This window comes from Phragmites australis, chromosome 4 (assembly GCF_958298935.1).
Source record: "Phragmites australis chromosome 4, lpPhrAust1.1, whole genome shotgun sequence".
Lineage (NCBI taxonomy): Eukaryota > Viridiplantae > Streptophyta > Magnoliopsida > Poales > Poaceae > Phragmites > Phragmites australis.
The window spans coordinates 46,629,829-46,645,441 of NC_084924.1; the positions used below are offsets into that span (position 1 = coordinate 46,629,829).

The window sequence follows — 15,613 nt, forward strand, 5'->3', positions numbered from 1 at the left end:
GGAATATAGGAAGAGCGGATAAGAGTGTGCGAAGAATGGTATATTTGGGGTTCAGGCCGCGAAGGAGTTGATGGACAAGAGCACGATTGGATATCGGTTGATCACAATCGACGAGGGCATAGGCAAGTGTATGGAGTTTATGGCAATAGGCTGAGACAGACATGTCAACTTGATTGAGGCAATGAAGTTCAACCTCAAGATGGACGGAGTATATGGATTTATTGTAGGAGAAAATGCCGTGAAGATGAGTCCAAACACCATATGTAGTGGCTAGTTAGTTCATGATGATGTCTAGGAGCTCCTCTAAAATTGTGGCGTAGATCCACATGAGGACGGTGAGATTTTCATGGACCCACCAAGGATCTTCATAACTAGGGTCGGCATTGGAGACATGGAAGAGCAACACATAGCAACTGAGGACAATGAGGAAGAGGATGCGTATTGGGGTAATTGTTGGATTGGATATCAAGCGTGAAGGGAATCAATGACTTGATATTGATGGAATGAATAGTCTGAGAAAGAGAGACAGTGGGCTGCTCTTGGTTATGAGCATGTTTATGTCCATCCGCATCAATCATAAAGTTCCGATGTTGGGTTGTTATGGTATGTTAGAAAATGGGTAGTGATGGTTGAGGTCAAGGAAAATATGTTCAAATGATAGATATGTTTATGGTTATGATCTCATGGTAGGAGGATACGAGTTGTTAAGTTTTAGATGCTCACTCTTGGGTCAATAAATGATTTTGTGTATAAATCTATTTAATCTTATGACCGATTTCTTATTACCCATCCCTAAATGCATCATCATTGGAGTCAGGTTATTATATATATCCACTATAGAGTAAATCTTGCGAGTACCTTTATACTCATCTTGCTTTGTTGAGTTTTGCAGGTGAGGACAAAATAGTATACTGTTACTTCATGCCCATCAATGTCAGTGACGAGCAAGAGTGGTGGTGGGCTACTCATTGTGACTTAGTGGTGTCTTATGGCAAATGATGCCACCTCTTTTGTTGTTTATAGATGTTAAATTCTATCATATAGTAACTCTAACATGCTAGGAGTTGAATGTGTGTATTTTATTCTCCTAGTGTTTGATGATCATTAAATTGTTGAATTTGTAATAGCATAAAAGCTTGTAATATATTTATATTACTCGCTCTTTATTATATCTTGATGTGATAAAGTTGTTATAATAGTGTGTGTTCTGATCTTAGTCATAAAATACATATCGGGACTATTGAGATTAGATTCGTGTTGATCATTGGTGGCTGCAGTTGTTATAGTGAGATGTGGATTAACATGTGATATGTCGAAAGATCGACATTTGTTAGCTCTCGTCTTATTAAACGATTATATCAATAATTAATTTGAATGCAATTTGAATAATTACTCGTATTTCTCTTCTTTCTCTTTCTATTTGTATTTTATTTTCTTTCTTCCTCTTCTTATATAAGAGATTGAGCCCCTCCGCCCCATGATCCGCCCCTACGATATTCAAGTCTCACCTCTTCCCCCGGTACATAGGCGATCCGAGATGGAACGACAAAACACATCTGACTGAGCTCGAGCTAACTGTTCCTGGCCGTCCGGGCTTCCATCGACTAACGTCGACCGGACAAGTGACTCGTACCGCTCGTTTCGCCATTCGTGCTCGTGCATGCTGGCCTGGCCTTTCAACGCGCGCGCATTGATGATCGACTCAGCTGAACCAATTTTCGATCTGTAGGTGTAGTGGAGCACGCACAGTTGTTAGGACATATCACGGCCGTTGATTTGACGGCTCCCTTATCGGGGTAAGGCACCAGGAGAGGAGAGGACGCCCGCTGTATTCGATCGATGAGTGTCGGTTGTGAGACGTGCCCATCGATCGACGCAGCTTTCGGCTTCGGGGTTCACCGGTGCAGGTTGGCTACAGGTTTGGAGAAGAAACCTGATCGAAATCTGTGATGATTTTGGAATATAGAGCAGTTAGTCCTGAGTTTCGTCAAGTTATCCGCGACAAGTCGTTAGGTTTCGTTAAAAGATTCTCAAGAGACTGTTCAAAGAAAATGAGAATGCGTTCTTCTTATTAGTTGTGAATTGCACCCTAGCTAGCTAATGTCTTGTTTAGATTTTCGCGGAAAGTTCACGAGATTTCCGATCGTTTTTGCTGCAGCAACAGAGACATGCATCTTAAACTGTGTGCCCAAGTTACTCGCAAGACTACAAGTGCCAGTACTCCTGCTTGTCAACTTTGCGGATTGACCGCCGCTCGAGTGTCAAGAACAACATGCAGTGTCAGAGGCTCGGAGCCACGCATGTGCCGCCACCAAGCGTACTTTGTCCTCTAATCGATTAAAATTTATTAAACGGAGAGAAAGCTACCAGGATCGAGCTAGGACATACATGGGTGGCATGGAGGGTTACGCATAGATGTGATGGCTTTTTTTATCGGATGTCTCCGAAGAGACAAGATGTGATGGCTTTTCCAGCTAGCAGGAATCTAGGTAAAGCCTAGAAATGTCCAGCGCCATGCAAAGTAGGAGTAGAGGAATACGAGCAGCACTGGAGGGAGTGATGAGCCACGGTAGATACAAACGCTCGAGATTGACACGCATATTCGTGCAACCGTTCGTCGGCAACGGGTCAACAGCCGACACACCATCTAAAAACGGTCTACGGTTTCATGGATCCCATCTTCTGGTGTGTTGTAATAACAGCTGATGGTTAAGCTGCATGAGCTTCCTTAAGCATGCCTGCTGTACGTACTGGTAAAACATGTACGATTGATTTACGTATCTTGATCCTGAACAAGGCCGGCCGGCCGGTCAGGGGGGTCAGAGCACGCACGTACAGGTCAGGCGGTGCACGGCACGGCACGGCAACGCAAACAGCCCAGCACGCCGTGCCAGGCCCCGGCCCGGCCCGGCCCCTCACGAATCGCGAGGCAGCGCCGCGCGCGACCCCACCGCCCGGACTGTGAGACGAATTGCTGCTCCTCCTGCCCTAGGTCCTGGCGCACGAGGGAGGGGGTGGAACCGAACGGAAGGCACCACCACCTCTTCTGCTCTTCAGCTCGGCTCATGCTGCTCCAAATAGCAGGCGGAGCCATCACGCGCGCCCCCAAACCACCCCACCGCGGCCTCTTCTCCCTCTCTCTCTCTCTCTTTCTCCCTCGGCCCGGCCGAGCGCACGGACACGGTCCATGCGTGCGATTTGACTCGCGCGCGCACGCCTCTCTCTCTCTCTCTCTCTCTCTCTCTCTCTCTCAGTCGCTCGCTCTCTTCTGCGTCATTAGCTTCGCGCTGCGTCGGCGAGCACGAGATCTGGTCGAGCTATCACGGGCGCGGGCGCGTCCATGGGTTGGCCGAGCAGGAGGCGGGGCCGGCGTCGCAGCATCTCCGCCGCGCTCCTCGTCCTCCTCACCTTCTTCGCCGCTGCCATCACCGGTAACAACGCACACAGCCTACCCGCCTTTCACTGCAGATTTCCTTATATTATGAGCTAGCTCTCACACGCGAGCGTGTTGTTTGTCTCGGTTCTTGCGTTCTGCTGCAGGGACGTGCACGTCGGCGAGGGGGGGAGGCAATGGGGTGGCACCGGAGGAGTACTCCTGGGACCCCGTGACAATGGCGGCGCGTCGGGGGCTGGTGGGACCAGGGTCCTCGCCGCCGACGTGCCACAGCCGGTGCGGGGGCTGCCACCCGTGCCGGCCGGTGCACGTGGCCATCCAGCCCGGCCGGAGCTTCCCGCTCGAGTACTACCCCGAGGCCTGGCGCTGCAAGTGCGGCAACAAGCTCTTTATGCCCTGACCGAGCGGTAACTCTCCCGACGCACATACTGATGCTTCACTCATTGAAGCTAGCTAGTTACCAAACTCTTCAAGGCAGCTGGGTTGGCGACTACTACTACTGATTGCACGCAGGGGGCAGTACTACTACTACTGGCGTAGAGAGACACGGAGAACACGGCAAGAAAACAATTTGATGAGAAGAGACACGATGAGGAGATTTGCCCAAGAAACAAACCATGGATGGAACCTTCGATTCTATCAGCTAATGATTGAAAACCATTGCTGAGTTCTTGGAGATTTATACAAGTGTATTGTGTTGTAAGTAACTGGTCGTGTTTTGTGTGTACAAAGAGAGAGATGTCGATGTCGCCATTTTTGTTCTTCTTTTTCCTGCCCTTTGCTAATTCCTGCTGTTGGTTCTTGACTTCATTTCAGCTGTACGGAGTGATTTCCCTGCTATTATGATCTGTGCTAGCTGTGAACTTCTTAATCATCTGGACATATGCATCTTGTTGCTGTGGATGGTGAGGATGAGAATTGAAAATTGCTTCTTTCTTCAGGTTCTTGCATGTCAATGTTTCTTGTGGGCGATGCATCCGTACGTGCAGGCAGTACTCAAAGAAACAATTTTTCTCTCACATAGTTCATGAAAAATTCCATATCGAATGAATAACGTAAGCTATGGAGCACATACATGACAGAGTATGTGGTTTGCAGCAGAGATCGATTTTAGTAGTATTTGCTGTGGATGGTGGGGATGAGAATTGAAAATTGCTTCTGTCTTCAGGTTCCTGCATGTCAATGTTTCTTGTGGGCGGTGCATCCGTACATGCAGGCAGTACTCAAAGAAACAGTTTTTCTCCCACATAGTTCATGAAAAATTCCATATCGAATGAATAACCTAAACTATGGAGCACATACATGACAGAGTATGTGGTTTGCAGCAGAGATCGATTTTAGTAGTATATGAGACCGCGCAGAAAACCAGAGAAAGTAGATCGAGCAAACCCCTAAAAGATCAGAAGGGAACAGTAAGTAGCTGGGGAGAAGAGGAGGTTGTAGACGTACAGTGCGAAGCTCAGCTTTTACAGGAGCAAGAATGGAAGGAAACAAGCATGTTGCATATACAATGTAAAAGAACAGTGACCTATGCTGGTTTTTTCCTACCTCTGGCAGTGTCACTAATTTATGTTACCACTGCTGCTACTTTACTCACGTCAAATCAACATAAGTTGCCTAGAGAGGCCGGACTATATTAGATGGCACTACTTCACCCATCGTTTTCTTTTCTGGTAGTCGTATATATACTGAATATGCATTTGTTTACATGAGAGAGGCTTATCTGCAGGCCTACGGCTAGTTCAATCATCGTTGCATTATAATCTTTCGCAGGCTACCCTGCATTTTGTGTCATTCAAGCACGCACCAGGAGGTGTGCAGGTGCAGCTTTGCAAAAATGGTGGCTTTCCTTATCTTAATCCTTCGGCCATTCATTCCTCCCGTCTTGGACACTTCAAATCTGGAGCTAGTGTAACCTGCTGCCAAGGCCTCGACAAAAATAAATATGAAATATAATACTAAAATAAATCTTGGGGTTGCAATCGAAAAGCGGATATGAAAATTCTTCCGGGCATGTATACTAACTCCTGTCAGCGATTGACACTGAGCCTTGTCCTTGAGCATTTTTAAAAGCCTACTATGAAGCTGGCCGGAGATGGTACAAGAGTCCTAAAAGGAGTTACAGCTTACGACACCAAAAAGCTTACAGCTCCTTCAAGCTTCAAGCAATGCGTCATTCCCATTTCACAGGGTACAGCCGCTGCTGATTTTTTTTTTTATCTGTGGTAGGTAATTAACTGGAGATTCCTGTTCTTTACAAAGATAACAAAAAAAGTGTTGTTGATAACTTGAACAGCGCTTATCCGATTGTTGCTTCCGAAGTGTTTCTTTCTTTCTCTCCCAGATTTCTCGCCAAAAAAAAGGGTGTGCGCACCTTCGCAGTTTGCGCCGGCGCTCCTGCCAAAGCTTCATCTATTTGCTTTCTAACAGTATTCTTGGGAGCGCGGTTGCTTGCTCTTACAGCAATGCTCCTCTGTTTGAGACTACTGCAACCACTCCCCTGGTTCCCTCCACGCAGAACGAAGGAACATGAACACAGAGCAGTAGCAGAGACTTCTTAAACTCACTCTATATATTCTTATATAAGAAGTATTTCTAATAATATTGGCTCCCTAAATTTACTTCCTCTCTAGCATACTCTCAGTACTCATTCTATATATTTTCTGTTATTTATCAGCCGTCATTTCTCTCCCCTCTCTTTCCTCCGTCCCGACGAGGAGGACGCAACAAGGATGGCGAGTAGCGGCAGCCCGTAACTCTTGCAGCGCACGACGGAGAACCTGATAGCGACGATGAGTTGGCAGGCGGCGAGCTCACGGCGGTGCGTTGAAGCACGATGGTGAGCGGCGACGCGCTGAAATGGTGCACTTGCGCGCCCACTTGGGGCTGTACTTGGCCACGGCATACACATCCGTGCAGCCCTTGCCGTTGAGGAGGGACCCCGTGAGCTGCAGCATGGCATCTAGGCGCTGACAAGCGGGCCTAGGTGCTGGCGTGGTTTGTTACGTGGGGGTGTAGAGTAGAAGAAACACAATAGTTGGAGAGTCATGACTACTCATTCCTATCTGAATGTGAGCAGAAGTTCAGGACCAAGGTAGGCGCAGGTATCCGAGAGACAGTCGATTTATTCCATTATTCACAGAAACACTTTATTCCATATCGGCTTAAACTGATCATCTCAACATCCCCTACACTGGAAATCTATCATCAAATGTCGCCATGCAGCTATATAACACACAACCCAAAAGTGTATCCCTAACAAGCTATCGACTCTATCATGTCCGTGGATAAAAAAGGTCAAGTGCTACTGCGCTATGCTCCATCCTCGACCTATACCGCCTGACTGACGGCCAGTGAGACCAGCATCAGCAGTGGGTGTAGAATTCGCTGTGAAATGGGTCCTGCAGAGTTATAGCACAGGCAACGCCAGTAGATGAGTTATCTGGAATCCTTGCATTCAGAGTTCCAGACACGCACGCATACCCTCATTGACATCTGAAAATACTTCTGTACCTGGTGCAGCTGCATTGCCGTTGTTAGAAAGGCTCTCCGAGCCAGGTGGCGCAGGAGACTTGGAAGAGTTTGAGAATGGAAGGATCCCTATGCTTGTGCAATCCGCGCCGATGGAGCCTGCAACGGTTCCATGGGTTACGGGATGCAATACGCGGTCTTTGTGTTCAGAAATCAGAAGTAGATTGCTTGTGGCATAATCTTACAGTTCTGAAAGCAAGGCATCGTGGTGATGTTGAGAAGGTTGCTGAAACCCTCCTTGCACTCGCAGTGGTAGCTGAGACCTGAGCCATTCCTGCATGTGCCTCCGGTTCCGCAGTATGCTAATTCACATGCTGGAGGTATGCAATGGCACAAACAGAATCTATCAAAATAACACAGATAACATGAAGATGCCATGGTAAAAAAAATCAGGGCCAGTAAGATGTGGCAATTACGGTCGAGCGAGAAGTTTTTAGGTGGTGGTAAAGGAGCCGGTGCTGATGAATCGTTGGAACATGCACGATCAATAGAGCCTGCAATGAAAATTTCTTATTCGATTATTTGAACTGATAGGAGCACACATTAGTAAACCTGTTGCTCGAAGGATATTGATAAATACTGCGGACATCTTGTTATCTATGTATCTGGTGTTGGAAGAAACAGTGGCAACTTCGGAAGATGCCTTCTGCTGTCACATGAAGCAGGCTGACCTTAATATACAGGTAAAATAAACTAATAAAAAGCCACTATGTAATTTTCACCAGCGTTCCTTCTGGCGTAAAGAACATACAACAACCTCTGAAAATGATACTAGACACAAACACTCTAAAGAAACCTACCATTTTTCTTTCTGACAGCGACGCATGCTGAACTTACGAAACCTTCTTCTCTTTAGTAAAAGGGACAGCAAACATACTTAAAAATTGAAATGCTACAAGGCATCGAGCTGGTCCAACGAAGTTTATGTACTTTGGACTTTCAGTACATTTTTGCCTAAAAAAGGTTTGAAAATTTGACTAAAAAGAGGACTTCCAGAACATTACTCTTGTGTTTCCACGCAATATATTCAGTCATTCAGATGGATAAAGCATGAAAAGTACCAGTATGCTCCACTTCAGATTGTTTAAGCTGTTTCTGAAAATTTAGTCTTCACAACTCAAATTTAGAAATTCATTCTGAACTTAAACTTAGGTCCATACTTTTCTGCAGGTAGAATCAGCACATGACTTGAGCAAACTTTGATTAACGCACACCACACCCCCGATAACTATACACACGGACCATCAGGGAGCAAAATGATCATATCCTAACAACCAATACTAAATTGAGCACTACATCCTAAAGCAAATCTGGTAATCAACCAGATCCCTGACAAAAGTAGGTGGCCCTTGATGAGCCCAGCTACGCAACACGAGCAAGTGAACAGGGAAGAGTACAGAGGCAGCAATTCGAATTTCGGAAGTTCTCTACTCACAGTTTGGTATGACGCAGGGCAGGAACCTGAGGTCGTCGCCGACGTGCAGCTGCGCCCAGCCCGGGTCGCACTCGCACCTGTAACCCAGCGCCCCTGGCGCCACAGTGCAGTTCCCCTTCCCGCAAGCCACCGTGCTGCATATCGAGTCTGCTCAAGATCAAAGCGAATCGAATCGAATCAAATCGTCAACAAACATCAACAACACAATATCACTCACTCAGCAACAGATCGACACGGTATCCAAAAGTTCAAGAAAGCATCAAGCTTTTTTTTTTGGGGTCAAGAATTGAGATGAGCTGGAGGCTTACTGATCACAGGGGAGAAGATGGGGGCTAGAGGGGTGAAGAAGTCGTCGGCGACGGCCACTCTGACGGTGACGGCGGCAACGGCGAGGAGCACCACGAGCGCGGCGCCGCACGGGACCCGTCGCCTTCCTGCACCGACCATCTTGGTTGGTTTCTTGATTGCGCAAGCGCCTGTTCTGTTCGTCTGCTCTGCTCTTCCCCTCCGTGCGTGAGCGGTTGCGTTTAAATGAGAGAGAGAGAGAGAGAGAGAGATTGGTTTCGGCAGGTGGTTGGCAGGCGACGAGGAGTTGGGTTAAATTGGAAATTTAGATAACATATTGCGACGTATTTATAAAAATAGATAATAGATGAATGTATTTATAAATTTAGCACATGTATTTAGAACCTCAAAATCCGAATTCTTGTTTTCGGTTACTGAAATACCGGAAAAACGTTGGCCCCACAATTTTTAGAAACCAAGGTACCGAATACGGCACTGTGCACCGTATTCGACACATCAGTTGCTGAAAACTCTCTGTATTCGACAACTGAGGTGCCGAATACGGTGCACAGTACCGTATTCGGCACCTCAGTTTCCGAAAGCCACCCACGTCGTGTCATGTACTTCCTCTCTAGCTTGTTTACGTAGTTAATTAGTAATAGTAATTTAGATTTTTCTTAGTCCGTTCAGAAATATATTAGTCCCTTCGTAAGTAGATTGTTAAATCTATTCAAGTACATTTGATTAATTATATTATTTTGATAAATTAGAGTATTTAGATTATTTGTTTAGTTGGATTATATGAATTTTATTAGTAAGTGTGATTAGATTTTTTTACTTAATTTAATAACATGAATTTATGTAATTTAATCAAGGTAATTAGTTTTATTAAAGTAATTTGATTATTTCAATTAATTTGAATTAGTTTAATTACTTAGGTTTAGTAGAACCGTAGAAGATAGTGTTCAGTAGCAACAAAGATACATATTAGTTATATATTAGTACTTATTCACAATAGTTGTATATTAGTATTTACGTATTGTTTAATTAATATTTTAATTCAATCTTTAATATTTTAATTAGTACTTACGCGCGTTTCAAAAAGAAAGCAAGCCGGAGAGGAAGTATCACATGACACGATGTGGGTGGCTTTCGGAAACTGAGATATCGAATACGGCACTGTGTACCGTATTCGGTACCTCAGTCGCCGAATACAGAGAGTTTTCGGCAACTGAGATACCAAATACGGTGTACAGTGCCGTATTCGGTACCTCAGTTTTCGAAAATTGTAGGGCCGGCGTTTTTTCGGTATTTCAGTAACCAAAAAATAAGATTTCGGATTTTGAAGTTCCGAATATATGTGCTAAATTTATAAATACGCTTATCTGTTATCTATTTTTACAAATACATCACAGTATGTTGCCCGAGGAGTTGAGTTTTTACGGGGGCCTTGGCCTTCCAGGGTTGACTAGCCAAGCGTGGAGCACTGCACATAAAAGGAGGGCAAAGTCAAAGTGTATTCCCAAATGCAAATGGCGCCCGTGACCGCGAGCGAATGGACTGAGATCGGACTCTTTTTATAAAACGAAATACAGTAACACTAAAAAAAAAAAAATCTGTTCAACTTTTGATCGCTTGGTACAGCTTCAAAACCGTACTTCTCGCTTTCTTCTATCTACTCAAGTGTTGAGCAAAAGGCTCTTCCCTTCATCTCTCTTCAGTTAATCGAATCACTGGCCAGAGAGTGGTATCCCTGCGTAACGAATTGGTACAAGGTCGGAAGCTTTTTTCCCATTACAAAAAAAAGTTAATCGAGTGGAGACAGATTGTGCATTGTGGTATCCTGCTTGACATGCTGTGTTGTGAGTACCCGAACGTTCATGGATCCACAGGGATGGCGATGCTTATCTTCTCAATTAAACTGATTGCTCATCTGCCAGAAAACCGAACACGCTCGAAGGACGCCTGGCAGAAAAAGATGTCAAACAATGCGAGCCTAGGAGTCTCCGTATTCTTTCACATGAGATCTTCTTCAGTTACACTCAAAAGGTCCAATAATGTATGTATATTAGCCGTTTTGAGATAGTTATGCGTTCTAGAAGACAATTCTAATTGATCAATAAAGATACAATTCAATGGTATTCCTTTTTTGTTTTTTAATTAGTGAATCTTTTTTAAATGTTAAGAGGTAGAGTAAACCTGTTCTTACTTTCTTCGAAACTAGTGATCTCTTCATCCCCGTGTCGAAAAGGAAGAAATAAATCAATCAAATTAGAAGAAGCTTCATAAAACGTTTCTTTAGGGTTAAACTTTCATTCGTCCATATATGTCTTGTACACGGGAATGTGCATCTCTCTGTCTGTGAAACGTTATAGCATGTCCTGGAAACTTGTCAAGCGTCATCAAACTAACTAAATACAGTTTGTACTGAACAAGGATTGGTCTGAAAAGAAAAAATGAACAAGGATTAAGAATAAATTTTTCCCTTGAAACAAGAAACTCAAAGCTTTATTCATATTCCCTTTTTTATTGTTTTTTTGGTTGAGTTGAATGCAAGTTAAAACCTTTCTTCTAGCCATAATGCAGATTAATACGTAGGAAGGAATTTAGCGTCATGTTGGGCTTGTCACGGTATGTCAGTCGTGATAACGGCCCAGGCTCTGAGTCTTCTGAATCTAACCCAAACAGGGCCTTTTTAACTTTTTTTGAGCGCAAGTCCAAAAAGGGCCCTTTTAACTTTTGGAAGCAAGCCCAGACAGGGCCTTACTCGTTTTTCTCCTGGAACGAACTTGCAGTCGTTCAGTACGGGCCCAGAATTCAGTGCTGCTCGTGATTGAACAGTACTACTCTGAAGCCTGAACTCTGAACCCAGAAATGATGAACAGGCTTAGTTACGAGCGAGCACCGACCGACAGACCGACGTCAGGATCAGCTGCGCACTGCGAAGAACCTTCAAATCCGTGCGGTTATTGAAGGCGACCAGGGCAAGGCACATGCTGCGCATCCATACAACATCATGGTGTCTCATGCTCCAAGCGTCCAGCTAGGACAGCAGTACATCCATGTCGGAATTAGAATATGTAAGTATTTTTAGATCAGATGGAGAGAGCAGTGCTTGAGCCTCTAAAGTTGACTCTACCGGCACATCACAGTACGATGGACCAATTGTGACCAGTGAGTATGACACGAGGCACGACGGAACCGACAAGTCCCAGCACTAGTCGCAATCACAGGCATAAACTCCATCAGCAACAGCTAAGCAGGTGATTAGGCTCTGCGCTGCTTGGATCAGCTCAATTTCAGTCGATCGATCGACGGTGATGAACTATTGAACCGATAACAGGGCAGCAAGGTACTAGCCACAGTTGCACGCGCTGCCGCCATCGGAACCAACACAAGGTTCACAGTGCAAAACTAGCATTTTCAGAGACCAAGCATGTGAGTTTTGGCTGCATGCTTGCACCACACCCTGATCTGACACCCATATAATGTACGGACAAACATGCACAATAATTCAGGGGTCATTTCTTCAGCTCATGTGCTGAGTCTTTGACAGTCTTGGTCTTAGGCATGTCAAACTTGCAAGAAGAGACACGGCAATAAAGAATCGAGCAGAGAGTGGAATTCAGAGGCCGGAAGAATAAAGGGCAGGAGAGGCAGGACCATGGATCATCACACAGCTCATCGTTCACAAATGTCAGGAGCCCAGCAGATCCATGATTGACATGGACCCGGCCACAGTTCCAATAATGCTGTATTCCCGTAATAAAAAGATTCTGACAGCCAAAAGGGCTGTGCGGTTAGGATCCATGCCATGTTCGTAGCAAGCCGCTTCACGTGGCCGGCCGTTCGATCAGCTCGCCGCAGTTGACTGGGACGTTGAGGCGGTCGCGGTGGTTGGCTGCTGCTGCGTCCTCGTATCCGATTAGGCACTAACCATAGTTCTTGCTACGAAATGTGATGTATATAGTCTCCCGTTGATGTAAGCGTGTGATCAAATCATTTCGTTGCGCGTGTTTGCAGAGATCGAGCTGAGAGAAATGGGGAAGGCGGGGAGGTGGCTGAAGAGCTTCCTGTCAGGCAAGAAGGACAGGCCGCAACCCGAGGCAATGCCGGTGATGGCGTTGCCTCCAGGGACCCCGAAGGAGAAGAGGTGGAGCTTCAGGAGGCCGGAGCCTGCAGGGAAAGGTGCAGAGACACCGGCGGCGGGACGCGGTGTGTCGGATGAGGGACTTGGTTTGTCGGCGTCGGATATCGAGTTCGATCAGAAGAAGCACGCTGTGGCGGTTGCGGTGGCAACCGCGGCAGCCGCCGACGCTGCGGTGGCCGCGGCGCATGCCGCGGCCGCGGTGGCACACCTGTCCTCTCGCAGGGGGCACCTGCCGGCGAGTCTCGTCGAGGACGCGGCGGCGGTCAGAATTCAGGCAACCTTCAGAGGCTATCTGGTACGCGTTCTTGAAACCAACACACGTGCCACTCAAATCAAGATTGCACGCCGCAGGATTTAGAGAATGTAACACGACTAATCGTCTGCCATGACATGCAGGCGAGGACGGCTCTGTGCGCGCTGAGAGGCATAGTGAAGCTGCAAGCTCTGGTGCGAGGCCAACTGGTGAGGAAGCAGGCGAACGCCACGCTTCGGTGCATGCAGGCTCTCCTCATGGCGCAGTCACAGCTGCGCGCGCAGCGCATGCGCGTGCTCCATGAACACTACCCGCCACCGCCAAGACCACGGCAGTCTCCGCAGCACCCGAGGCACCGCCGCTCCTACGTAAGTTGGATTGGTCCACGACACCTGCACCTCTCATTTAAACACTGCAGCTAGACGGCGGTTCAGAGTCCCAGATAATGCTGATTTTTGTGTGAATTAACCAGGAGATGGATATGTCCTGCGAGGAGAACGCCAAGATCGTCGAGATGGACATCGGCGAGCCCGTGCGGCGAGGCGCATCAAAGGACAGGCAGTCTTTCGTCGAGTACCACGGCCGGTGCTCGCCGGCGCCGTCGGCAATGACCGAGCTGAGCCCGAGGGCCTACAGCGGCCACTTCGATGAGTTCTCGCTGGCGACGGCGCAGAACAGCCCACAGGACGCGTCGGCGGCGACCTCCGAAGTGTGCCCGAGCTACATGGCCAACACCGAGTCGTCCCGCGCCAAGGCCCGGTCCCAGAGCGCGCCAAGGCAGCGCATCGACGCGCTGGAGCGGGAGCCGAGCCGGAGGAAGGGAACCCCGCCGAGGAGCGCCAAGATGCAGCGGTCGTCGTCGCTGGTCGGCGCGGCGGCGCGCGGGGGCGGGCAGTCCCCGTGGTCGTCGGGCGTGAGGCTGGACGCGTCGAGCGCGTCGCTCAAGGACAGCGAGTGCGGATCCACCAGCTCCGTGCACACCGCGGCCACCGTCTACAGCCGGACGCGGTCGCTAGTCGGGTTCGAGGTGAGAAACTCACGAGATCGAGCTCGTAGCCTCGTGCTACCTGTGCATGTAGATCGTTTTCATTTCATCGTGACAGGAGTCTTTTCCCCTTGTTCCTGCTCCAGGTGCGCCGTGCCCTGTACTGAGGTCTTGTCCCTGCCGTATGCTATGGAGCAGTGGCTTCAGTTCTTCAGATGATACAAATCGGGAGCTTCAAGCTTGCTTGTGAAAAGTCTGCTAGCCTCGTCGACGTGTGATGTGTCTGCCACCCAAGCGGCAAGAGAGCAATGTGGCTAGTTCAGAGTTGGCCATAGACGCGTTTCAACTGTACATTTTTGTAGATCATTTGCTATGATTCGTAAGGTAGCACGTATCAGGTAATACGACACTCTGCACAATGTAATAAGCTCGGATTCTAAACCCTTGTGCAATATTGCTTAGCTGTGAAGAAGCAGGAGGCTGCACCATCTTAAAAATAATAATAAGCGGGATCGTTTGTAATGTATCATCATAAGATGGAACTGCAGTAGTACATGAATTAGGGCCTGTTTATTTCCAGTTGTTTCTGGTTTCTGCTTCTGTCAGAAGTCCAGAAGCTAGAACAAACGGGTTTGCTGAGAAGTGGTTTCTGGAGAAGCCAGAAGCTGCTTCTGAGGAAAATGAGCTAGAAGCTGAGAAGCTCGCTGAGAGTGGCTTTTCTGAGAAGTTATGTGCTGAGAAGCTAAAAATTTATTGTAGAAGCCAACAACCTATTTTCAAAAACAGCTTTTCAGAAAAGCCAAAAGCACAGCTTTTCAGAAAAGCCAAAAACAGAAGCTCAAACAAACAGGCCCTTAGGCTGGCCTGCGACGATGGACATGGTCGTCGCTCGACAATCGGTAGGTCAGTACAGCCTGCACCAGGCCATCCCCTTACTCGGCCTTCACAAACTGTGTAGCAGAAGCTGCACGGTACGTTGTACACCTTTGCCTGCTTCGGCCTACTCAGGTCGTAAACTGTACACGACCCACGGGCACGGCGTGATTCCCCGCGTGGAACGACCAAACCGCCCGCGCTGAGCGAGCAAACCGGGGGCAACGAACGGCACACTGCCGCACGGCGCGGATGGAGGCCGGGGAATCGCCTGGTCTGGCCTGCCAACTGCCATCCGTCCTCCGTCGTCACGGCACAGAAGAAGGTGCGGCCGCGCGAGGAATCGGATCCTCTGACTTCACCGACGCTGAAGTCAGTGACTTTAAACCTTCGTGGACCGTTAGATCGTGGATGGATGGACCAGATATACTACTACAGTGTAATGGAACGGTAAATTAACGGAACTGGTGCTACAGTAATTGGTCAGGAACTGTTTATCTTCTCGCAATTTACTGTTCTCTCGTGACTTTCTACCCTGAAGTCAGGGGATCCAGATCCAGAGAAGTGGGGTCCCAAGTCTGACCTGCCAACCGCCGACTAGCAAAAAATAAAAAATCATTATACATAATTTATCGAACTCTGCATAATAAATTTGTCTTTCTTATTTGTTATTGAATAAGTAAGTGTTTGAGTGAATTTTTTGAGAG

At 47.4% G+C, this 15,613-nt stretch overlaps 3 protein-coding genes across 4 annotated transcripts; 2 read left to right on the forward strand and 1 right to left on the reverse strand.

Annotated features, from left to right (window-relative positions):
• Positions 1–3,113: 3,113 nt before the first annotated feature.
• Positions 3,114–4,375, forward strand: LOC133914494 (EPIDERMAL PATTERNING FACTOR-like protein 4). Its single transcript, XM_062357595.1, has 2 exons — positions 3,114–3,431; positions 3,541–4,375. Exons 1-2 carry the CDS (start codon positions 3,341–3,343, stop codon positions 3,792–3,794), a joined length of 345 nt encoding a protein of 114 aa, XP_062213579.1. The 5' UTR covers positions 3,114–3,340; the 3' UTR covers positions 3,795–4,375.
• A 2,142-nt stretch (positions 4,376–6,517) lies between these two features.
• Positions 6,518–8,911, reverse strand: LOC133914496 (uncharacterized). Its single transcript, XM_062357596.1, has 6 exons — positions 8,669–8,911; positions 8,361–8,507; positions 7,342–7,419; positions 7,111–7,239; positions 6,908–7,024; positions 6,518–6,795 (listed from the first exon to the last, which is right to left on the reverse strand). The coding sequence occupies exons 1-6, from the start codon at positions 8,805–8,807 to the stop codon at positions 6,725–6,727; spliced, it is 681 nt and encodes a 226-aa protein (XP_062213580.1). The 5' UTR covers positions 8,808–8,911; the 3' UTR covers positions 6,518–6,724.
• Positions 8,912–12,230: 3,319 nt separating this feature from the next.
• On the forward strand, positions 12,231–14,583 carry LOC133916875 (protein IQ-DOMAIN 19-like). 2 transcript variants are annotated; one of them, XM_062360756.1, is made up of 5 exons: positions 12,231–12,574; positions 12,669–13,090; positions 13,192–13,416; positions 13,521–14,075; positions 14,180–14,583. In XM_062360756.1, exons 2-5 carry the CDS (start codon positions 12,686–12,688, stop codon positions 14,198–14,200), a joined length of 1,206 nt encoding a protein of 401 aa, XP_062216740.1. In that variant the 5' UTR covers positions 12,231–12,574; positions 12,669–12,685; the 3' UTR covers positions 14,201–14,583. The 2 variants fall into 2 exon arrangements, with proteins under 2 accessions (XP_062216740.1, XP_062216739.1); XM_062360755.1 differs by lacking the exon at positions 12,231–12,574 and having other exon boundaries at positions 12,582–13,090.
• The last annotated feature ends 1,030 nt before the right edge of the window (positions 14,584–15,613 follow it).

Excerpts from the sequence above, each read along its gene's own strand:
- LOC133914494 (XM_062357595.1), top strand. The coding sequence starts at position 3,341 with ATGGGTTGGCCGAGCAGGAGGCGGGGCCGGCGTCGCAGCATCTCCGCC. Across the intron at positions 3,432-3,540 it reads CTTCGCCGCTGCCATCACCG|GGACGTGCACGTCGGCGAGG; the intron begins GTAACAACGCAC and ends GTTCTGCTGCAG.
- LOC133914496 (XM_062357596.1), bottom strand. The coding sequence starts at position 8,807 with ATGGTCGGTGCAGGAAGGCGACGGGTCCCGTGCGGCGCCGCGCTCGTG. Across the intron at positions 7,240-7,341 it reads TAAAAACTTCTCGCTCGACC|CATGTGAATTAGCATACTGC; the intron begins GTAATTGCCACA and ends GCATACCTCCAG. Across the intron at positions 6,796-6,907 it reads CGGCAATGCAGCTGCACCAG|GACCCATTTCACAGCGAATT; the intron begins GTACAGAAGTAT and ends ATAACTCTGCAG.
- LOC133916875 (XM_062360756.1), top strand. The coding sequence starts at position 12,686 with ATGGGGAAGGCGGGGAGGTGGCTGAAGAGCTTCCTGTCAGGCAAGAAG. Across the intron at positions 13,091-13,191 it reads CAACCTTCAGAGGCTATCTG|GCGAGGACGGCTCTGTGCGC; the intron begins GTACGCGTTCTT and ends CATGACATGCAG. Across the intron at positions 14,076-14,179 it reads GGTCGCTAGTCGGGTTCGAG|GTGCGCCGTGCCCTGTACTG; the intron begins GTGAGAAACTCA and ends TTCCTGCTCCAG.